We start from the raw sequence: 17,005 nt of genomic DNA on the forward strand, positions 1-17,005 counted from the left end.
CTGTAGTGGATTTAGGCCCCTGTGAGCAAGCTGCAAAAGTACATTCGCAGACACTGCAATACAATTCCTGATTTTATTGTGAAACATTGATAGATTTAAGACAGATTAAGAGCTTCTGCATTACTGTAATGAAAAGAGCACCAGTTCTGAGGAAGTACACACAGAATTGCAATATTTAGTGAAACAGTCATTGTACACTTCACTGTATTTTATACCTAGGTAACCTAGTAGGTGACTCCGTTAAAGAGGAGACCTTTCCCTTCCAATTAAACAGGATAGCCTTCCAGTAGTTATATCCTACTGTGCTACATACTCAGCCGTGCTAACTACATGCTTCTAATTCTGTTGAAAAATAAAATTGAATTGTAACAAATCCCTGATGCAAGATGCTTTGAGCACCTGCAGGAAAACGTCTGTGTAAACAGCAATACATGATACAGTACACTTTAAATAACAGACAAGACGAATCCTATACCCTTTTGACAACATACTGAACAGCTTTATGCTGAAGCTAATAAACACAGTCAGAATCATAATGCACACTTTCTTGATTTAAGACGCTCAGAATTAAGCCACGTAATTTGGGAAGAAAACTGTAAACATCATGTCTACCTCACAACAGGTTGACAGTGTGTGATCTCAGTGAGAGCTGTTACAGCAGGATTAGAATCTACACCAACTAGTTACACTCAAGGCATGACAACTGTCACTGGCTGTGAGGAAAGGATAAAACACACTGGTACAGGAATCTGACCAGCGTGGACGGTGGAGATACCGTTTGTATCTTATTTTTCAAGTATGTGAAGCACCTACTGTCATAAGATCATCAAAACTTTAATGTTTTGATCAGCTTATTGCTTTTACTTCATCTCTTCCTCACATGAAGAGGGAAAGATGATGATGGTTAGGCACAAGCATGGACTCTCACTTCTTTCTCAGTCATTAATATTGGCCAAAAACATGTATCATTTAAGCAAGTTCCTCAGAAGAGAGCTGTAGTTTCTACAGCTGACTTCTTATGCGTGAAACAGCTGCCCTTAACTTAGTATTTCTTACTTCAAGAGGAATAAGGAGGAGAACACCCTCTAAGGTCTTAAAAGATTGAAGAGAACTGAATGTTACAAACTGCTAAATCACAACCCTCTTTCACCCTGTGCTAATTGTACCTGACGTGACAACATAGCTGGATGTGATTTTTACAGGGAATGTGGTCTTTCAATTCCCTGTGATGCAAACTGTTCAAAGGGACTGTCTCCTGCTAAAGGTTAGGTGGAGAGACTATTCGCATAGAAATGACTGAGAGTTTAAATGCCACAGAATTCAACAACCACCGTTGGGTTTTTTGTTTTGGGTGTGTTGGTTTTGTTTGTTTTTTTAAGGAATTCCAGTTCCTTACATTGGAATTTAAAGAGGAAAGAGATGGAGCGGTAGGGACACCTTACCCTACGACAGCTCAGGTAGTGTATTTAGGCCCTGTCCTGTGTGACACAAATTTTGCTCCCCAGAGTTGTGACTTGAGATGATGTCTCCACTCCCGTAATTTGGACTATGGTCCAATCACTAACCAGACAGAGCCCTCTCTTCCCCCCCAGAAAATTCTCAGTACTCACAGCTGCAGAACACAACTTTCTGCACTTCTTAAGAAGGTAAAAGGCAGGCTTAAAAAGCACAATTTGCTTAATTGTGCATGATTAAAAACACCACTTTGCGTAAGATAAGGGTACACTTCCCATTTTCCCCTCTGGATATAAAAGGATCATGAGATAGCCAAATACTGAAGCATCAGAAAAAGTATCCTGCTGCTGTTACTACTACATGACCATTTATGCAACAAAATTAACGCCCCAAAGAAATCTTCACAAATGAGAAAGAAATTTGTCAAAAACTGCAAGAAATGGTATACATTAAATATAAAACCCATATACAAAAAAGGGCTAACTTTTTTTAAAAAAGTTTGGACAGTTCCTTAAAATTACCTAGTTCATTGATTTGAGCCTACCACACACTTACTTTAGACTAAAATAAAATAACTAGGGGAGATAAAATACTATTAAAACGCTTCAGTTGGAGAACCGAGGTACCAATCTTGATCACTGCATTAAAACTGCAGCATGTATGCATAGCTGAGAAGAAACAGCTCTCACGCACTGCTTCCCTCTTCTTCCCGTGTCACACCAGCACTGAACTCTGGGATCTGGTCTGCAAAGGACTGCGTCATCCATTGTCCATTAGGAACTTCACCGAAGGACGGCCCCTCGCCGTACTGCGGATTGCTCGCTGCTAAAACAAACAAAAATAATAAAATACAGTTTTTAAAATGTAGTTGATACCACTCACTAAAACTAAACCATTAAAATACAGATGATGCTACTAGCAAAAAAACCCCCCCTAAAATCACAAAACAACCCCAAGCTCCCAAAGCAACCCTTAAAAAAACCATAAAGATATTTGCAGTTTCCATCTTGCCTTTTTTTCAACCACCTTCTGAGGCTGCAGTTCAAACTTATTTCTTTTGAGCATCTACTTTTGTAGCTCCAGATAATTTCCTCAAATTAGAATTTCTTCAAATCTTCTTTGAAGGGTGATTGTGTATATATAAAGAGTCTAAATGTTTAAAATAACACCTCACTTCATGGTGTTTCCTATGAACAAATTTTTTCAAAAGTAGGGTAGATAGAATGCAAATTTCGATTGACAACGTGAGATTAGGACTGAAAATTGAAGACTTCAGAGGAAGATGGTTACTCCAAAGTTACCACTTCTGCCTTTGTTTTTCGTAATTTTTTTAATTAGTTGGTGGTATTTTGGAAAGTAAAATGCCCAGCTTCTTAATTACAGCTAGATTACTAGACTCATCCTTTCAGCACTGCTCCCTCATCTGACCCACCAGCAACGGAACAACCTCCACTGCGCTGTCATTTTATCTGTCCCGCCATTCTCTGGCTCTGCTTTCCTTTGGAGTGAAAACAAAGAAGTAGCAGTCCCCTCTTTTGCTCTGAAAAGCACGATGTAGTTAGACAAGTCATCGCAGCTCAAGAGGTTTACTGTGGAAGTCACTAGTTGCGTCTGTTTGTCAGATCTTGGGAGTCAGTCAGTTTGGGAAAACAGTCGGAAGTTGCAGACAGTTTATTTTAAATAAAGGACTTGTTTCCCTCTCACAGAAACTATACAGGCCCTCAATTATGTAAGAGTCTAACTGCTGTTATACTTCAAAAAAATTGTATGAATTGTGGAAGTCACTGAAAGGGTAGAAAATTAAGTATTTGTTCATAAGTACTGGTTTACAGATCGAATACCCCAAGCACTGCACTTTACCAGTTCCATTTGAAGAGAAATTGCACTGGTCACTTTCATATGGTCCACGATCACAGTAAACTCCTCCATATGCTGCTTCATAACCTGGATCATATTTTTCCTCTTTGACAGCCATCTTTTTAGCATCCTCTGCCGAAAGAGAAGACTTCAAGTATTAATATTCAGAACAAAACCGATCAAAGAGCATTTTTATCAGAGAACACTTCAAAAAACAGCCACGCATTTTACAAGATAATGCCTGCTCCCCTTAGGTAAATAAAGCTGTACTAAGAGAGCGGAATGTGTAATTCTATGCCACATGATTTAGAGAAGATGGCACATCTCTTCCCTCCCCTTAAATTCTTTATTTCTTCTTGCCTGGGAAACTGCTAGTTGTGTTGTACTTTACATTTTAATGAAGGACTAACAAAATAACTACTATACCTTGTGCAAGTTGCAAGTCAAATGTGTACTGCACCTCCTGCACCTCTGTGTTTGGTGCAATGCCTTTCAGTTGATCCCTTAAGTCTTTCAGCTTTATGTAATAATGAACTTTATCTTGCGCACGAGGAAACTGAGCACATCTTGCACTGGATGATGGCATAACATAGCAGAGCTTGAGACAGAGAGCAAGAAAAAGAGCATTACTGGTCCCTGCACCATGAGTTAACATTCAGTGCATCAAGAATAACTTAACAGTTAAGCTCACTCTTTTAACCCTTTGTACAAACTTCAACTAATGCCACAGGTGGTTGTGGGAGAGGATAAAAGGAGTCTTTCCTTTTTCTTGGCCAGCTAGATGTCTTGTCCTAAAGAGAGGGGCCGATTATCAGCTGCTGAAGCAAGAACAATTTCCACCAGCTGTTCATGTGCTGCATGAGAAGCAGTACCAGCATGCGTTACCAGAAGTACACTTCACAAGTGCATGCCAGAGAGTGGAGCACACTCCAGAGCTCCCTGAGCAAGTGGAGCTGTGAGCCAGAAAGTCCCCAGAGGAGTACGTGATAGCATGCAAACCAGCGAGGGAGGCATCACAGGTTAATTAGCCTGGATTCCTGGCCAAGTGCATCTGCATCACGCTTCCCAGGGTTTGAAGCTCCAGAGTTACTGTGGCTGAAGCCAACTTAAGCATCTTTATATCTCTGCCAACACCTCTAACCAGAGACCTAAAGTTAGTTCAGAAGAAAAAAAAAAAAAAAAGGACCTGTATCCAATACTTTTATTACTGTGCAGTATTTATGACCAAGTACTTGTAAATAGGATTATTTATCTTTCTTACAAATAGATCTATTGCAGAAGTGTTTAACAGCTGCTTAAGCAAGCAAGCACTTTATCACCAACAGTTCTTCAGGCTCTGATGGCAACACTTCACCTTTTGAGAAGGACAGCTTAAACTTGCAGCACTAGTAATTTGGAAGAGAAATAAAACCAATCCAAACTTTTGAACTGACAAGGTAATGACGCTTTGGAATAAGCTACCTTGGCAGGCACTGTAATTGCCTTTGTCTTAACTTGTTTATAAAACAGGTTAAACAAACCTATTTGTGATGATGCACAGGCATCTCTTGAGGTGTCTTCCAGCACTAGTTGTCTATGACTAATGCAGTCTTCAAACTGTTTGTTTTATCTGAAGTGTCCAATTTAATTTCAAGCTGCAAATCAGCTTAAGAAGACTGAGTCTGATGGAAGTGCTTGGGCATGCCCAGATCCAGCAATGCTGCAGCTGTAGTGCAGAAGAGCACAATGATGGATTTACTATTCTTTCTCCCCCACTGTGGCACTACTAGCACCACGGTCATGTTCGGTATCAAAATTCAGTAATACAAGCATACAGGGAAGTGGACACAGAGAATCTGATGAAAGTAGATGATGGTTATCAAAGAAGTATGTATATTTTATTTGTATTTTAGATAGTCCTCAGAGAATGCACTAACGTACTAACCATAACACACCATTTCCCAAATAAAGTCCGCAAGTTTGAAGAAGCTGCATTAAAGACATGTCTGAAAATTGCACTATCCCCTTTTCTTTATTTAAGTAAAAGCCTTTCACATCCCTTGTACTTTGGGCAAACTTGAACATTACTGTAAGTGCGTGCAAGTCCTGAGACTTTGTTACTTTTGAAATAACCAAAATGGAGCACCCTGGTTTTGTTTCTCAGTACCAATATTTACCGTTTCTGTATCTGGCACCTTGTGTGGCTGCAGTCCAAATTCCAAGTTCTTAACTTTTATTCCAAAAACTTCTTTACTAAAAATTTCATAAATACCTAAAATGAAAAGACGATAGGATAAGGGGACCAAAAAAAAAAAAAAAAGCAAGCTACTGACACAACAAATTCATTTAAAAATCAGAGTTCTCACATTTTCCATTGAAAGCTGCTATACGAGGTTTATACTTTTGTAACTTCTGCATCAGAATTCGTCCTCCTTCTCGAAACTCTTTGCTAAGAGAGAAAGTACTCAAAATTATAATCACAACTATTAATTCATTAACAAGCATGATATTTCCCCTTGTTATCCTACCTGGAAAGGTCTTTGCTTCCAGGTGTTGTCCTTTCAACCATGTTTGTAAATCCAATCCCATATTTATGTGGCAAGGTGTGGTCATCCATATGGTTCAGCTGTTCATTACTTAGACCAGACATGAACAGACACTTCCCTGTGAAACAGGAAGATATATATGCATTTGCCTTTTTCTAAGAAAAGAAAACAAAACTAAAAAACCCCTTCAACTATCAGAGTACTGGAATGCTAAAGGAAAAGTTTTGGTAACAGAGCATCAGCTACTTTTAGAAGACTACTGCCCTATCTAGAAAAGTTTAAAATAGCCAAAATTTATCTACTGCAAAAGGATAGAAAATCCCTAGTGAACAACAGGAATTCCTCACCAGGATCCTGTGTATGGAAACCAGACTTTTATTCTAAACGTTCAGAAACAGCTCTAGATTTTGTGATTCACTTCATCAGGGAGTGAATGTGATCAATATGGATTTTTGTGGAAAAGAAGATAGCAAATGCAACAAGTGTCAGTTTTCTTTTACAACCCTGTCATCGCTTCTTCTGCACTGGGCCTCTCTGACAGAACCCATTGATATCTTACATTCATATTTAGAGTATTAAAGTATAGTTTGGGTGCTGTGCACTGCCAATCTCTTAAACACAAATTAACCACAGCTAGCTCCTAATGATCTGGGAAGCTTACAAACACCTGGATTTGCCAGAGCACATGTATCTGGTCTGCTTCTCCATGAAGGAGGCACTGGAGAAATACCCAAGCCTGACTTACAAGTCTGCTGTACACCAGAAGCATTTTGGCAGGAGTATCACAGGGCTGCAAATGAGCCCATGTGGAGCTCCCTACTACCACAGCTGGAATGGCTCCCAGTACACAAAACAGAGCATTTCAACAGAGGTCACATACGATCTTTCTTTAGGAGAATGTGCTGGAACATTTAGGAAATGTTACTTAAAATGGAAAAATACCTAGGGAAAAAATACCTGTCCAGAGAATCAGGTATGCTGGATGTATATGCCTGCTGGAAAATGGCAATGGTTTTTGCTTTTTCATCAGTTAGAAAGCTTGTTTAGAAGAGATGAATAAATGCAAACAGAAGAGGGCTTGCTGAAATGCATTTTTTGGAAAAACTCTGTAGTTTTATTTTATACGTATTGACTTACCCTTGGTAACTCAAGTACTAGAGATTTAATTTTTATTCTTTATGTTGAACACTAACACACCAAGATGTTATTTGGTAATATAATCTGGTAAACTGTGTTTACATGTCAATTCTAAACCTGCACAGAAAGTCACTGATTATTCCTCTTTTATTCCTTTTTATGTTTGGTATTTGACAGAAGTAGTTAGGGAATTTAAATCACTCTGGGATGGTTAAAAGCAAAATCCCTATCTGCATTCAAAAAAAAAAAAAAGCAAAAAGCAAAAACCAAACCAGTTTGTTTAAAATGCCACAAGTTCTAACAAAGTTCTGCAAATTGTATAGGAAGAAAGGAAAACAAAAACGTACAAAAATGGTTTCCAGGTCCAGGGTAATGATGTCCTTTGTAAGCTGCCATCAAGCCAGGGTTTATGCCAATCTACAAAGACACCAGTCCGTTTTAACAATGAGAACATGGCCTGCTAGTCAGAAATTTAATCAAGTTACAGTAGGGACACTTAGTCAATTCTCTTTAAGTAACTGTCAATAAACAAAACTGTGTTAATAGTAACTTCCATCATTATTTTAAAAAATTGACAATGATACAGCAGTGTCTCATTTAGATGTGCAATGTCAAAAGAGGAGCTGTGTTTTGCAGCCACTGGTGTAGTGCTTCCAGTAAATAAAGTGTCAAGTAACGGTCTCTCATGACTATGTAGTAGATGTAAGCCTTAAGACTTCTCAGAAGTTAGAACTATGATTTTTAACAGAAAATGCAAAGCAGCTCTACAGACAGGAAACAGTTTATATACTTTATCTTGCAAGATCTTGCCACATAAGCAATACAGATAAGTAAGCAGAAAGAATGTAAATCTTAACCAGTAAGTACAGACTACTTCACTTTTCTACCCAATCTTGTAACTGTGAGTTACTTACTATTACAATGTCCAGATCAAATGTTAAAATGTCAGGTAAAGTCTTGGTCAGAAGTTCCGCTTCAGATACACCATTAAAACGGTCCACTTTTCTTTTGACTTTAAAAGTATCTGTGATCTTTTCTTGTTTGCCTTTTGACTTGGCTGATTTTTCTTTTTTAGCAGCAGGCTTTTTGGGTTGCTTTGGCTCAGTTGCTTTGGCTTTTCTTTTCCTTCCTCCTTTTTTAACTTCTGAAACACACAGCAAATATCCTTTTTGTACATTTCTAATGTTGCAGTGTGGACATTCAAAAAGACTGAGCTAAATGTATGGATACAAAGAGAAATCAGACAGATAAATTTACCTTCAAAATTCATTAATTTAAACAATTATCAGATGAATCTTGGTTTTCCAGGCTCAACATAGAGCTAGCTTGGGTGTTGCTATACCACCGACACAGGCTACTCACTGGCAACTACACTGACTCAGGATACAACCAAGAATAACCTCATGACTAGGTTATGTTGCTTAGTTGCCGTATGTAACAATCCCTCGGAAACAGTTTAATTTCTTTTGGAGGTTATGCCAGAACATCAAAGCTTAGGTTCCCAGGAATGGGACAGCAAGTCCTAGTCTACTATCCACACTTCAGCTTCTAAATATGAAAGTTTGGGCTGGTTTTGTTTGCACTCAGCTTTCTTAGAAGAAGGACAAAAGTCATGTGAAATTCCCACCACATCACTGGAGCAACTGCTTAGGAAAGATATAAGTAGCAGTACTCAAGCTTACAGTGAAGGAGAGACTAGAAGGGCGCAGACTTGGTGAGGCACGTTAGCAGCTTTTCTTTCCTACTCCTTGAAGAACTAGGAGGTTTTTCATGTGACGGCAAAATGCCACAGATATACTCTGACTGCTCTGAGTTGGATGTTTCAAATGAAGGAGGATAATGTTCTCCTAACTCTCACGCTGATCAGGTACGTAACAATGAGACACTGTCATGAAAGATGAACCATGCCATGGCAGCCCTTCAGAGGGTAATACTGAAAATTTTACTTTTTCTGTCACAGCAGGTAGCTGGACTCCAAATGTTTGCAGTTCATAAATGCTCCTGCAGATTTCACACACATTTGGTAAATCTTCAAGCCTTGCTTTTGAAGGCCTTACTCAGCTTTCAATTCTTGCAAAAACATTAGGGAACAGCTTCATAACAGAAGATTACAATTGTCTAAAAATACTTGAAAGTGTAGTCAAACAGTGTGGTCATGTTGACATCTTACACAATAATAAAGCTGCAAAAGAAGCCTAACTATATAGCACTTAAGATGCTTCCTAGCTGTAGTGAATAATACTGTGAACGAATAAAGCAGTTGCAACAATTTTAAAAATTGAGGTTTTCTTCCTATGATTTCATTTGGCCAAGCATTACAGCTAAAAAAAGAAAAACTGAAGCTTATAAAAGGATGTGATTGCATGAACTGGCTGATAGATTACCTTGGTACAGAGAGCTCTGACCTGTATCTATATATGAAAAGCGAAACAAAACTCAGTATGTGAATATTTGCTATAGAATCAGAATTTAAGCATGGCAGACATCACTGCTTTTTATGTAGTAAAGAGCAAGCATAAGAGTAACAGAACAAGAGATCTTTTCTTGGCATGGTTAGTATAAAACCTAAGTGTACAAAATACTAGTGGGGGAAAATAAAGGCAATGTACAAGTGCATAAACTGCGAAACTTGTGGCATATGCAAGACACATGCAACACAGCATTGTTTGTATTTGTTTAAATAAGCCTCACTAAAACCAAACAAACCTTAGTGTATATAAGCAATTCACTATTTGCTTACAGTGCAACACATTAAAACACCATTTAAACAAAAATATTTCAAATAAACAGTATTACACTGTATTTCTCTTGCAGAAATTAAAAAAAAAAAATTGAACTCAGACTGAAAAAAGAAAGCTTCTCCAACATATTAAAAACCATGAAATCAGCTAAAATTTATGTTTATCTATTGAAACAAAACCCTGCTTTTCCTAGAACAAGGTAATGTTGTGAGACTGAACAATGTGAATACTATCACCTGGGTTTACTTCTTATCTTTTTAACTGTCTGGTAACAAACATTACTTAAAGAATACAATTAATCAATAGTTCCTCAGAGAGCATCAAGAAATCCAATAGGTCTGAAGAAGCAGTTTGAGATCAGTAATTTCTCCCCCCCCCCAATCCATTACTAACATTTTAGCTCACTTAGCACAGCCTGGTCAAACTACCTTTTGGAGGCTCCTGAGCAATGTTTGGCTCTGGAATGCCCTCTAGAGTCGGCTGCTCACTCATGACTTCCATGTTAGGCGCTGCAGTCATCATCTGATGGAATGGAAACGTGTAAAAAGCTTGAGCTTGCTGAAGATACGCGTAGTATCTTAGAAAGGGGGAAAAAGAGAGACATAATTCATCGACAATTTAGAAATTTAGTGATGTACCAAATAAGATTGTAAACATCAATCTTTATCAAGGCTGGTACGTACTGCACTTACATTCTCCAACGACTCTATTAACAAGGCAGTAAATTATCCAAACCCACTAAGCAGTCCGAGTGCTTAGCTCATATCAGGGGATGTTAAACCCAACATTAACAGTACAGTTATCTTATGATTACTATAATCTAAGAATCTACTAAGAATCACAACATTTGCAAGTAAAGCGTAGAGCTTTTCCCTTGTTTCTCTGGAAAAAAAAACTCTGTAGCACATATTACTAAGGCAAACTGTCTATCAAATGTACTAACAATTTACAACACGACTGAGTTAAAACCCTTTGGACTTTGAGTTTCTCAACTTCTAGATTTTCTTAACATTACATCAGTTACTTTGCCTGATATGATACAGAATGGATGAATCATTCTGGATTACAAAACATAACGAATACACATAGCATTAGTTGCTATGCAGATTATTAAACAGCTTTAACAAAAGTGCCAGATCTTGTCCAATTATTCCTCATGAGACCCTAACACAAATATTGCACTTATTCTATACGAAGCACTCAAACACAGAGATTCAGTCTCCTTCCATCCACAAAGACGTTTTCCCATATACAGCTTTTTTGCTCCACAGATTTATTAGTCGCATTCAGTCCTCACACCCCACCACAAGCTTCTGCTTCATACCATCATTCCCTTCTACCTACGCAGTCACCTTCTTATCCATAGATTCTACTGCCATACAAATACATAGAAAGGATTTCCTGAACAGTAAATTTTCAGTAAATAATCTCAGGGCTATTCATAAAAACACCAAATAACTTTTAGATATATAGAAATACCTCAAAAGAAGGAATCATTCTCTATTACACAATGAGTATTTAAAAACCCAACTGTAAATCAGATTTATGCAAGAATAGCCTACAGTCTTGTGATCAGGCCACTAGACTTTGAACCAACTACCTGCCCTGAATCAAGCAGAATAAATTTGAACACAGGTCTGTCAGATTCCTGGGGAAGTTGCCTGACAAAGTCATGGAGGATTTTCAAAGTACAGTAAATACCTCAACCCTCTCTGCTGTAAGAGTTCCATTTTACATAAAATACTTGTGCAGTTACTGAACAGAACAAAAACTGATCCTCGGATCAGGGACATGTAGAATCTAGTTCATAATGTAGTAAATGCTTAATTATACAGAGCAGAACAGATTAAGTAAGAAAGATGTGAAAGCATCTAACCCAAGAACAGTCTATAACCAAGAAGTCTTCTTGTAATACATGTCTTCTTATATTATGCATATATAAAGTCTCCTTCTTATAAAGGGAATAAAATTCCCTTTAAACAGAGGAACATTTGCACCGTATCATGGAAAAGTCCACTAATCACATGATAATGAGATGAAAGAGAGCTTTTACCCCTGTTTCTAACCCTCATATGCCTTTTTTTAGATCATTTATCTTGCATGGGTTCAGAAACACAGTATTTTGTTATTGATGTATTATGGAACATTTAAATAAATCTTTTCAGTTCCATGAGGAAAAGGTAGTGATTTATCCCCCCCTGCAGTTCATGCTAAAAATTAAAGAAGAGAGAAGAGAAAAAGATATGTTCACTGGTACAAAAGCAAATATTAAATCATTTACAAATCCATCCCTACACACGCAGCTCCCCACCGTATGCATGCGCACCCACTGCCGCCCCCACGACCCCAGACGCCCCTCTCAGCCGGGCTGCCCGCCCCCTCCACCCCCCCAGTGCTCCAGAGGGCTGCCTCACCTGCCCTACGCAGCCTCAGCACCCCACCGCCCCCAGCTCACCCGCAGACCGAGCTCCCCTCCGTCAGCAGCACGCAACAACTTTCCTCCCCTCTCCCACCCCTGATAAACACACGCATCTCCTTCCCACAGGTCCCCACCGCACGCCAATCTCCTTTTACCCACATCAGCACCCGTGGATCCTCGTCACACGACCACTAACCCCACGCACCCTCCCACGCAGAGCTCCCGCTCCGGGCACCTCTCCCGGCACCCACCCGGGATACACGAACACGGCAACGCGCCCCACGCTCCCCACCCCCAGCGCCTCACAGGCCCACAGGGCCGCCCCACGGCCCTGGGCCCATCTCGCCGGACCCCTCCCACACCCCACCCGGGAGCGCCTCCCCCCCGCCCCTTTGTGTGCCCAGGACGGGCCCAGGGAAGGGGAGGAAGGGGGGGCCGCCACAGCACGGCCCCGGCTCCCCCCGGTCCCAGCATCGGGGGAAGGAGGAAAAGGACAACGGCGATCCCCAACACGAGGCCTGAGCGGGGCTCCGGGCCCCTGCCGGTACCTGCCCAACTCCTCGGCCTCCATGCCCGGGCGCGGAGGCTCCCGGCGCCGATGGGGCTATTGTCACCGCCGCGCCGGCCGCCCCCCGCCGCCCCCTCCCCCCCGCGCCTCAGCGCCCCAACCGACCTGCCGGGCAGCCGCGCGGTCACGTGAGCAGCGACGGCCAATGGGAGAGCGCAGCCGGCCGGCCGGCCCGGCGAGGGAGGGGCTGGAGGGGGCGGTGCCGGTGCCGGCGGGGAGGCGGCTCTAGGCGGCCCCGTGCCGGCAGCAGCCGCCCGGGGGGAGGCGGGCGGCTCAGCTGCGCCCGGAGGGTCGCAGGGCCGCGTCCCGCCACGCGCTTAGCCCCCCCCCCCCTCGCAGTCTCAGGGTTTCGGTGCCTACGTCACGACTTATTCCGCGTCATCCGCGGCAGGATACGCCTCCGCGAGGGGCGGGCCTCGATCTCCCCCCCGGCACCCTGCCGCCATGCTGCGGCCACCCTGGATGACGTACCTCCGGTGCGTGACGTATATCTGAGGGGGCGGGGGGGGGCGCGTCCAACCATCGCCACGGGGCGGGTGGAGGTGGGCCCGCGGCCCGTACCCGGTTCTGCCGCCTCCGGGCTTCCTTGAGCGAGCCCCTCCGTGAGGCAGCGGGGAGGCGCCGCATTCGCAGGCCCTGCCCTCAGCCATGCCCGCCGGCGTGCCTTGGCCCACCTACCTGAAGACGCTGGCGGCCAGCATGCTGGCCATGTTCGCCGGCGCCGAGGTCGTGCACAGGTACTACAGGCCTGACCTTGTAAGTGCTCGGAGGGTTCCGGTCGATGCTTGCGTTACGGGGGCTGGTAGCGTGTCCGCTGGATGGAAGGGCCTCCTGTAGAGGTTTTCTGTGAGAAAGGCCGCTGGCCTGGCTGCAAAAAGTGACGCTGAAGCATGTGCAGAAGCAGCGACCGGGTAGCCGGGTCGTCTCTTGGGCGCTGCCTTCAAACTGGTGACCTGGCACCGACAATAAGAACGCTGTGCAAACTAATTCAAAAGGGGTTTCAACTGTGGGAAGTTGATTTTTGAAAAGAGCTTGCAAAACTGGCAAGAAGGCGCTATATTAAATAGACTATCCCTCCCCCCCCCCCAAATAATGGAAACGAAGATGACCAGAAGTTTATATTAGAAACAATGGCAGACTGAGCGTCAAGACTATCAAAATTACAGTTGCAGATAACTGAGCTCCAAATGAGACCATCTGCCAGGGATATTAATAGTTGATTTGGTCTCTTGGAGGCCTTCTGACTTGTAAGCCTTATCTCGTCCTCCTGCTCTTGTATACTTCTGGTTTTTAAAAACACGGTGCTATATTCAAATCAGAAATAAGTTAAAAAAATTACCGTGCTTGAGCTATCATGTCAACATTTAAGCAATGAGGCATAAATCATTGCTAGATGCATAAGAATTTATGTATTTTCATAGTCTCTACTGTAGCCTTCATTACAGGCAAATAAGCATATTTATTCAGAATGATTTAATGATCTACATTTCTTTAAACCACCATGACTTATGAGGAGGTATGGTTTTTAAAATGCCATGTTATCTGGTATCTTTTCCTTTTTTAAATTTCATCTCCAGTTTCAGCAGTTAATTTCTAAACCAGAAAGGTAGAAGCAGTGAAACCTTTTCTTCTATCACAAAGAGAAAGAATGCATGGAAACTTCAACTGGCACTTTAAAGCAATACTAGACATCTCAACCATACTTACTTTCTTAAATGGCAGAAAGCAGCTTTGTTCCTTTAAACAAACTGCCCATTCTTCCTTTTCCTCTTTTTTTTCAAATCATATTTTGCTACTTTGAAATAAAAGTAAAATTATAAGAAGGTAATAGGTTACTTTTTAAGATATTTTGCATGTAAGAGTTATTCTCTGCTCAAAAAAGAGGGCAGTAGAATCTCAATGTAGCTATAATGCTGTCTCTTACAGAGTATGCAAATTTATTGTTTTGTGAGTTGAGTTTTGCTTGTGCCACAACACTGACGTCTTTCTCTGCTTTTAACAGAGTATACCTGAAATACCTCCTAAGCCTGGAGAACTGAAAACAGAACTGTTGGGTCTAAAAGCAAGATCAAGCGAAGTTCAGACTTCACAACAGTGACCAGAATTTACTTACATTGTGAAAGCTAGAACTGATAAAATATTTGTTCAAATGTCTCAGCTGCAGAAATCCACACGTGAAAAACTGTACTCCCTTAATACCTTAATTTCCTTTAAGCAGAGTTATAGGCAGCATTTAAAATAAATGTATGATGAATACTGTTCTTAAAAGTCCAATTGGTTCTGTGCCAAAATGCTTATGATTTCCTCATCTTGACTGCAGTGTAAGCATCCTTCAGGATGAAAGATGTAAACTCACATTGGTGAGTCTGATGGAATTTGAAACTTTCAGGCTGATTAACAAGTATAGGAAGTTTAGCATATTGAAAAGTCAAGCTTTTCTGGCCACTCTTTAGCCTTAATAAGCTTACTTGTTCATCTATAGTAGAACCCCACTTACCTGTTGGCATTTCTACCCTTTTTAGACTTTAACTTGCATTACTGAATGTAACCCAGAACCTGGTACAGTAAGTGACATGTCCAAGTAAGGAAGATTCCTTATTGCAGCACTTCTTGCACTGGATGACTTCTAATGCTGGCTAACTGCTGTACCAGCAGTTACATTGGCTTTCTGTCTATTACTGACAGGAAATCTGCTTTGGTCTGCTGGGGAGGATCTTACAACTTGGTTGTATTAGTTAAAGTGGGGCAAGTATGTACCAATCACACTGAAATTATGTACGTTTATACTCCATTTAGACATCTTCTGTTTATGGCTGACTTTGATAGCTGTAAATATACAAAACTCTGAGATAACAAGTGCAGATTTACCTTTCAGTCCTGAGATAGGATTGCCACAAAACTCCCATACCAGGAACATGGGAAGATATACAAAGTCAACATCCTGCACAGATGGCACAACAACCTGGCTTTGAATGGTGTGAAGTAGAGCTTATGAAGGTTGGGGATTGCTTTCCCTTGAGTAAGATACTCAGGCAAGGCAAAGGCTTCATACTCAGGTTTAACGTGGGAAAGAAAACCACAATCTGACAGATTACCCATTAAGGAAACAAAAAAGCTTCCTAATTCCTACTGGCAAAGTACTTGGAGCTCTTATAATAGCAGAGGGATCCACTTATGTGTTTACATAAGTTGGAATTAGTTTTCCTAGAAAGAGAAGTTTATAGTTCCTCTGCATGTGTATGTGCCTCTGCTCTTGCAGAGTTTTGCAACTTCTGGCTGCTCTAGAAAAGCAGCTGAGGTGAGTTGAGATCCTCCCCTGCTCTTATGTGCCCATGTGGATGTTGAGGCTGCAGCCTGTACTTAGTATTACTTACGTGCTCTGAATCTCAGACACGTTTATCGATGAGAGCAGTCTTTGATAAAAAGGCCTCAACTACATCTCAGATGTTAAGCCCAAATGAAATCAATTGATGAAAACATTTTAAGTCCAGTTCAGTGAAACTACTTTTCCCTTCACTGTACCTAAAGAAAGTGGAGATGGACAACCTTCCACCTCAGCAAAAGACAAAGTTTATTGAAGAGACAAGATGGGGCAGTTCAGCAGTATTTGTTCCTCCTCTAACCAGAGCAGGAACAGTAGTTTTATAGTTATCCCTTTGAAGAGCCAGGACCTGCCAATCCTTCCCTGTTACTCACACTTTGTCAGAGTATCACCTCTGTCCTTATGTTGTTGACTTCTGACACAACAGATGGATGCATTTTGCCCTATTTTCTAAAGGCTGCAGAGGGAAGTTCCTACTAATTTGGCTTTGATTTCTAAATATATCCTGCTGCAGGATGGAAACTGAGCAACACGGAGCATCTGTTTTACCTCAGCCTTTTCTACCACTGAGGGAACTGTTCTCATTAGTGACCATTTAGGAATGGCAAAGCTGACAATACACTGGGTTTTAAAAGCAGAGGTAATACCCCCAGAATCAGCAGGACTCCAACACTGAAAGAAACAGCCTCAGTATGACTGGGAGACACTGTTTCCAGCATTGATGCTATTTTACTTCACAGAGCTGACAAAAAAAAAAAGCCTACACCTGCATTTTGTGCTTGTTAATAGCAAACACTTGTCACTCCAGTGTAGAGAAAGCAGGTGGACCACAGCTACATTGCACTTGATATCCTCAGCTGAGGAAGATAAAGCACCACAAAGCATGACTCTCAAGTGTGCTCTTTATTGTTTTTGAAATTGAACTAGATGTCATCCTAAAACCAATGAAGGCATTGAGCACTTCAGCTGTGCAATAGAGCA

The 17,005-nt window shown here is 41.4% G+C and overlaps 2 protein-coding genes across 7 annotated transcripts; one reads left to right on the plus strand and one right to left on the minus strand.

Annotated features, from left to right (window-relative positions):
• Positions 1-59: 59 nt before the first annotated feature.
• On the minus strand, positions 60-13,168 carry TDG (thymine DNA glycosylase). 6 transcript variants are annotated; one of them, XM_054840119.1, is made up of 10 exons: positions 12,808-13,168; positions 10,144-10,292; positions 7,889-8,118; positions 7,322-7,391; positions 5,820-5,955; positions 5,658-5,740; positions 5,469-5,563; positions 3,739-3,910; positions 3,316-3,444; positions 60-2,277 (listed from the first exon to the last, which is right to left on the minus strand). In XM_054840119.1, the coding sequence occupies exons 2-10, from the start codon at positions 10,235-10,237 to the stop codon at positions 2,141-2,143; spliced, it is 1,146 nt and encodes a 381-aa protein (XP_054696094.1). In that variant the 5' UTR covers positions 10,238-10,292; positions 12,808-13,168; the 3' UTR covers positions 60-2,140. The 6 variants fall into 6 exon arrangements, with proteins under 6 accessions (XP_054696094.1, XP_054696067.1, XP_054696076.1 ...); XM_054840092.1 differs by having other exon boundaries at positions 60-2,280; positions 12,808-13,164; XM_054840101.1 differs by having other exon boundaries at positions 60-2,280; positions 10,144-10,237; positions 12,808-12,847.
• Positions 13,169-13,199: 31 nt separating this feature from the next.
• On the plus strand, positions 13,200-15,558 carry LOC129212079 (ubiquinol-cytochrome-c reductase complex assembly factor 6). The gene is made up of 2 exons (XM_054840165.1): positions 13,200-13,458; positions 14,705-15,558. Exons 1-2 carry the CDS (start codon positions 13,351-13,353, stop codon positions 14,798-14,800), a joined length of 204 nt encoding a protein of 67 aa, XP_054696140.1. The 5' UTR covers positions 13,200-13,350; the 3' UTR covers positions 14,801-15,558.
• The last annotated feature ends 1,447 nt before the right edge of the window (positions 15,559-17,005 follow it).

Source organism: Grus americana, chromosome 1, assembly GCF_028858705.1.
Source record: "Grus americana isolate bGruAme1 chromosome 1, bGruAme1.mat, whole genome shotgun sequence".
In the NCBI taxonomy this organism is placed as follows: Eukaryota; Metazoa; Chordata; class Aves; order Gruiformes; family Gruidae; genus Grus; species Grus americana.